The sequence below is a fragment of the Meleagris gallopavo genome, chromosome 2, assembly GCF_000146605.3.
Source record: "Meleagris gallopavo isolate NT-WF06-2002-E0010 breed Aviagen turkey brand Nicholas breeding stock chromosome 2, Turkey_5.1, whole genome shotgun sequence".
NCBI classification, from domain to species: Eukaryota; Metazoa; Chordata; class Aves; order Galliformes; family Phasianidae; genus Meleagris; species Meleagris gallopavo.
Window position 1 is genome coordinate 90,297,728 of NC_015012.2, and position 7,373 is coordinate 90,305,100.

General features: G+C 35.5%; 1 protein-coding gene across 1 annotated transcript in view; it reads left to right on the forward strand.

Annotated features, from left to right (window-relative positions):
- Positions 1-7,373, forward strand: part of LOC109366483 (fibropellin-3-like) — a 57,922-nt gene that overhangs the window by 28,362 nt on the left and 22,187 nt on the right. The window contains exon 6 of the mRNA XM_031552252.1: positions 6,363-6,490. Within this exon, the coding sequence (XP_031408112.1) occupies positions 6,363-6,490 (128 nt within the window). The remainder of the gene's footprint in view (positions 1-6,362; positions 6,491-7,373) is intronic.

A 7,373-nucleotide genomic window follows, 5' to 3' on the forward strand; every position in this document is an offset into this window, starting at 1 on the left:
AAAAAAAAGTTGTAGGTTGCTGGGAAGTCCTTAACACTTCAAAAATGGAAGGCAATCATGTCTAGAAAACCTCATATTGCAATTAAAGCACAATTGTTAGACTGGAAAAGATTATTTAAATTTTTTATGTCTGACTACATATGTAAAAATAACATATGGATAACAAAACAATTTTCTACCGCATCAAATTTTTCATTATAACTATCTCAGCTAAGATGTTTGGACTAAACTTTATGTTATGACATGAGCAGTGATTGAGTGAACTCTGATATGAGAAATCTGTCATCTGTCAATTTCCACAGTGCACATTTTTCATTCCTCCCAAACATTCTGTTACTGAATTTGGAAAATGGAAGGGACATCTTATGTAAGAACAGCTTCTTCTAGGTTTGGGGATTTTTTATTCTGTTTTCTAGCAGACAGCTCCTCTTCTGATAACAACAACAAAAATTAAATATATTGGTCTTGGACAAAGCCCATTCTTCAATTTAACAATTTGTAGCATTTTTACATCTAGCATTACAATCTAGCATTGTACCAGAGGTTTTGATATTTCCCAGTATACACTAGACTTTTTATCAAATGCAACAATTCACGTTTGGGTCCCCTGTTCTTTGGCAGCATCATGCTAGAGCAAGTCTGACATTATCAATTTTAGAATGACCACACTAGTCACTATATGTTGTGCCATCTTTGGTAACACAGCTGGCTTTTTCTTCTTCACTCGTCAGATTTGTTGGGAATTTTTTGCTTATTTACACCTCTTTCTCAGATCTGCAACCTCCCATAATTTCTGATTTTGCTATATTTAAGGCACTCTGTATATGTTAGGCATTTGTTTTTGTCTGTTATCCCTAGAATAGTGTTTGCTCAGCTTCTATGTTTGCATTATTACCAGCAAACAGTGACTAGGTGCAGCCTTACTTTAGGGCTGCTCTGCTCTGTAGAATTGTTATTCCTATCTACAACTTACTAATAATAACAACATGAAACTGTTCAGAACAAAGGAATACTAAAACAAACATGGCAAGATCCATCTGACCATTATACAAGTCCCAAGGTCTCTTGTTAGCTTGACACAAAACCCATGGCTTGATGCTAGCAATGGCAAGTCCATAGGTACTGGGCTACTGGGAGGCAGTGGTGATGAATGGGGATATCACCCCATAGCCAGACTCACTACATTTGAATGGTAGATTTGCCAGGGACTACTGCTTGCCCAGATCTGAGGAGTGTCTGGGGTGGGAAGGAAAAAGTGTTAAATCTGGAATGATGTTTTTAAACCTGTTTATACAACTTACATCAGAAATCTTCCTTAGCATTTTTGCATTCAGGCAAGAAACAGAAATGCATATATTATTTGCTTTGGTAACATCAGAGCTGCACCTGACAGCCAGTTTTCCTAGGCACTGCTAGAGCATGTATGCTGCCCAAGGACAGAACATATATATTCCAAATTATGACAAGAATACAATAGGGTCCAGCTCTCTTGAGGTGGGCTATCTCTGACACAATATATCTGACTTGCTGAATTCTCTTAAATTATTCACAGAAAAGATAACCAGTAGCAGAAGGCTAGGATAAGTGATTTATTCTGGGAGCATTCTAACAACTCCTAGATTGCTGGTTGTATGCTCTACATTAGGTCAGTTTACCAGAAGGCTGTTAATGTTGCCCATTAACCACCTTGTACTGAATCTAATTACTTAGTTTTCATTAAAGCAGACATTGAATCCAAAAGCATTCAGTTTTGATTTGAATGCATAGCCAGAATATGGCTGGCACTTTTTTTAGTAGCAATCACCATCAGAATTAGAAGTTTATATTAAATACTTTGTGTACATTGTAGTCAACTTTGGGCTGTTGTGTCTCACTACCTTTCTACAGAAAAGGAAAAAAAAAATTCTTACTACCCACGTATTTTCTCTTTGTAGATACAGACTGTAATCAAGTCACTTCTTGGTTTTGTTTGTTCTAAACGAAACAGATGGAGATCTTTAAGCTTTCGCCAACAGCATACTTTCTTGTGTGGCTGAATAAATGGCAGACCTTTTCCTGCATCCCTTCCACATATTTTTAAATATATGGGGCTCTGAACTGTATGGAACTTTGTAGTATGTATAGGTAAAATTACCTTTAAACATAAATACTCCTTCTCATTTTTTTGAATACATCAATCAAGCATTTTTATTTTTCATCATAGCTTTGCAGTTGGGTTCATAGGCTGAAGTCATCCTCAGCAGTCCTTTCTAGATCACTATCACTGTTTCCATACATACAGTTCAGCTCCAGTTTACTACTTGCAGTTAATTACAGAATCACAGAATCACAGAATTGTAGGGGTTGGAAGGGACCTCTAGAGATCATCGAGACCAACCCCCCTGCCAAAGCAGGTTCCCTACACCAGGTCGCACAGGTAGGCGTCCAGGCGAGACTTGAATATCTCCAGAGAAGGAGACTCCACAACCTCCCTGGGCAGCCTGTTACTAGTTGCATCTTTAGCAGCTGTGTATCTTTTTAGTTTCTTGTATCTGGCAGCAGTGCCTGACCAGAACTGACTAGCAGTAAACAACAACAAAAAAATATGTATTTTTTAAACAAAGTCTATCACAGAATTTCCATCAGCATATGCTTGTTTGCTCTCCTGTAGCAGAGATTTTCTTGTTGTCTTGTTAAGGAAAGGAAGTGAGAGTGGAAATGCAGTGTTTTCAAAATCACTATTGAACTAATAGAGCAAAAGTTTTACACCTGCAGAAAATGAACATCAGAGAAGTATGAAGTGGCTCATTGATCTTGTTATGATTTTTTCAGCAGAAAGGCAAAAACTTAATGGACAACTACAGGCTAAGAGTGTCAATAGCTGTACTGCCCTCTATACATCTGTATTTGCAACTGTGTAAATATGTTGTTTTTATGAAGAATCTTTTTCTCCCTGTTAGCATTGATATTTTTATTACCTGCAGTGTGTCCTGTGCTTCTCTTGACTACTGCATGCCTGGTCTTGCCTCTAGTGAGACTACAGAAATGTGTTTAGATAGGGTGACAGAGCAGAGATACAGATCTGAACAGAAACACAGGGCTCTTAAGTGACAGCTCTGCTGTCATATACCAAGCAACTTAAGACCTTTCCTATTTGGTTCTAAATTTCCCAGACTTTTTGATGTAGATGACTCTTGGTCTTACTTACATGACCACCGATTTAAAATGCTTGTCCTGCTTTACACTATTATGAAGCATACTGAATTTCAAGACAACTCAATTCACCATATAAAAACCCTTTGATCTTCTTCAGTGTTGTAGTGTCCTGTTACATAATCTTAATATTAGAAGAAAACACTAAATATCATCTGTTCCAGCTTCATCTCACAGAAATCAAATACTACTACACTGTCATTCCTGACATGTTTGTCGCACATCTCTCTTAAAGATGTCCAAAGCCATTCTTTATCTTCCTCAGGTAACATATTAAGTATGTTATTATTCTAAGCATTGTGAGTTCTTTAACATTTAATCTGACATTCTCTCACAGCAATTTAAATGCATTTCTTCTTATTCTGTTGGCTATGGAAATGGAGAATTAAAGACATTTGCAAAGGCCTTTTCTTATTCAATGACTGTCATCACATTTCTATTCAAACTTTCCTTATTTAGGCTTTAGTGAGGCTTTACAGCCTCATTCATTTTTTGCTTTTCTTTTTTCCTTAGAGGTCCTGCTTTGTAGTTCTTTGTCATTTTTTGAATGCTCCTCTCGACTTCATTTCCTCAACAGAGCAGAGGTCACTGCACCAAGCCAGGTGGAGTTCAAAAAGTGTTTAGACAACACGCTCAGAGACAGGGTGTAATTTTCATGTCATTCTGTATGAAGGCATGAGTTGGACTTGGTGATCCTTGTGTGTCCTTTCCTACTCAGGCTGCTCTGTAATTCTAATTCTATTATTTAATTCAGCTCACTGAGCAGTGCAAATGAAGCTTTATTCCGGGCAGACAAGAATGGAAGGATTAATTTCAGTGTCTAACTTGCTATGTTCCTTTTCTGTATCTCATCTGATTTGGAGCAAAATTTTATTTTTTTCTCCTACTTAACTTATGATCTGACATATTATGATATCTTTCATTTGTTCTTATTGAATAAAAGAAACTTTATCTCCAATCAAAATCTATGAAGACTTCTAATCCTGTCCTCCAACTTGATTTTTGTAGATTATTCTACTGTCCACATTCAGACTGTTTTAGAAATTCTTGAATGGAACTTGTTCCATGGTAGACCTCTTCCAGAATCTCTGCAATTTTTTATCCATTTTGGAAGTATGCTGATAACTAATGTACAAATGTGACTTTCTAGCAAATTTTACTTATTTAGTAATACAGTCTTGTCATTCCTATCTAGTCTAGTTATCAATGTGTTATGTGAGATAGGAGAAACATTGCTGAGATTTGGACTAAAATGTACACTTTTTAATTTTACTCAACCAGGACAATAGTTCTCGTGTAGAATAGAATTGATTTGCTTACATGGAGCTCATTTAGGATAAATCATGTTTTATTTCTAGTATCTTACAATAAAGCAGGTTGTTGTTTTTTTCCCCATGTTTTCTACAGGAACTGAAATTACTCAAAAGGATCTTTAATTTCCTTCTTTTCTCCTTTTTTAAAGGCTGGCATCATGGAGTTTTTAGGTACTTTAAATATCTTTCCCAAGTTCACAAAGAAAACTGAGTTTTTACCAGCCAGCTCTCAAAGTACCCAAGGATGAAGTCCATCAGGCCTACCTGCAACACCTAACTCATCTGAATGTTCTCTAACCTGGCTTCTCCATTCAGCACCGAGGTTTTGCCCTTTAATCATAGGTATCAGTTATGATAATGATCTGCTTGAAGATGACCTTTTTAGCAATGATTGAAACAAAAGAAGCATTAAACAATTTAGCATGATTGCAATCATTATCAGTAGCCATCCTTCTCCACTGAACTGCAAACCATACCTTTCCTTAATCTTTAATGCTGAAATACATACAGTATAGTATCTTGCTACCCTGCACATCCCATGATAATTAAGTAGTATTCAGTGTCTTCACTGTTTTGATTCTATGCTTACATGCTCATGCTGTATTTCTTAGGTTATCCCTATCTTAGGTTAACATCTCTGAGGTTAACCTGACTTATTTTCTGTTAGTTGTGAATTTTCATCTTTTGAAACCAATAAGGTGCTGACCTGGTCTCCTAAATCCAGAGTCCTTCTCTCACAGAAACTTAAAGGTAAACTTAAAAAAAGGAGCAGCTTCCTTAATTTTTTTTTTAGTTCAGCCTCTCAGCAGGTTTCACATCACCAACTTTCTGCAATCCTTATGATTTTTCTGAATTCCTTTGCTCTCATGCTGTTCACCCCTTCTTCCCTCCTCTTGTATGGATATAGATCACTTTCATCCAAGTTCTTCATTTTATTTTCTTAATATTCAGATACCAATCTTCCCTTTTTCTTGGATGCAAATCTCAGACAATCTGTGTTGCAGTTGCCTTTTCTGTTATTGAAGAGGTTGCTAATAATGCATTCAAAAATCTATGAATTTTTTATTGATAATCCTTCCACAGAGTTAGATTCCTGGGAGACATTACCTATCTCTTGTATCTGATTTGAGTGGTATAAGTATCCTTCCATCACTTTGTGAGTAGAATACCACTGCTTACATCAGTGCTAGCAACATCTTTCCTTCTTTGTCACATGAGCTGTTCTGTTATCTACAGTTCACTCTTGTTTTTGGATCAGAAAGATCCCAGTGTAATTACTTTATAGCATGCCAGAGCTTGCACTAAATTTATTCAGTACCCAACAGATAGATGTGGATGTGTGATAGACTGTGGATTTCCTTTGGTATATTGATGAGTTAATTGTTTCACATATTACATTGTATTCTAAATATTCTCTTTTATGTCTTCTCAATGCTCTCCCACATTTTTTTTTTCTTTTGTTTCAGATTTTTAGTTCTAAGGAATGGGTTTATTTAACTAAGTAAGGAATCAAATTAGATTTTTTTTCTTATTATTGTTACTGAGGCTATTAAAAAGTTTTTTAAATGTGGCAGATAATTCCAGTAATTACAGTGTTGAGATGTAATGCTAGAACACACAAAGAATACATTTGCAAATGTAGCTCACACTTATTCCTTTACAATATTTAATTTGTTAACTATCAGCTATGATGTATGAACAGCTCTAGTTTTAAAGCTGTCAAGCAGAAATAAAATAGTGTTTCAAACCTGGAAAAGTTAAATTATGCAGTTGTCACTTGTACTGTGAAGTAGCTTTTCTGCTTTTCCAAACCCAGCATGATTTATAGTTTTAATGTTTCATTTTCTTTTCTGTCAGACAAAAACTGCTCCACAGATATTGATGAATGTGCCTTCAAGCCCTGCCAAAATGGAGGCCATTGCCACAATTTGATTGGTGAATTTTACTGTAGCTGTTTGCCAGGTAAGAAGTCGGGTGTTATTTTGGTGAGAAATGTTCTGTGGTATTTCTGAAAGAAATATAGTTGTTTTTTTTTTTTTCTTTTTCTTTTTTTTTTTCAGAAGATCAGAGATCTAAACTTTTAAAAGTCTTTTATTTTGCTTGAAAAGAGAGAAGGACTCAGCAGGCACTCTTAAAGAGTACTTGACTATTATGCGGCTATTGCCACCAGAATTTGCCTACAAAACATGGCTTGGATCCCAGAAGCCATGCCTTGCAAAATGAATGAAGAGTCTCAGAATATCAGTGTTATTCACTGAAGAATCTTTAAAGAATTCTACATTTCTGAACCTTTTCTAAAATTAATTTTCCACTTACCCTTCTGGTTTCCTTCTTTTCTACTTGGAGAAATGATTTTTGAAATTTCATATTGAAGGAACAAATGAAAATTTACATAGCAGTTATTTGTAATCAGATTGCCTGCACTGAAGAGAGAAGCTATTAATAACTGAAATGAAGCTATTAACAATAACAGATCCATCTTTTTCTGTTTTAGAAGGCTTGGATAATTATTATCAGATACACAGTATCCTATAAATATATGAACTTACATAACTTCATCATGGTTTTTTGTTTTTTTTTTTCCCTATGTTTTTTTTTTCTGTAAAGCTAGACTGATGATATAGACCAACTTCTATACATAGGACTGTAATACTAATATAACCAACTCATTTAAATGTGATAATTGGTTATTTATATTTCTTTCTGCTTTCTTACTTGAGGATCAACTAATTATCGTGTGATTGGAAAGAAGTAATTAAAATAATATAGTGCCTTTTCAGTTGCAGTTCTTTCACAGTGTTAGGGCTCTTGGATTAAACTTTGTTCCATCGTGTCAAGTCAGCAGTGTAGTAATTAGAGGATCAAGCT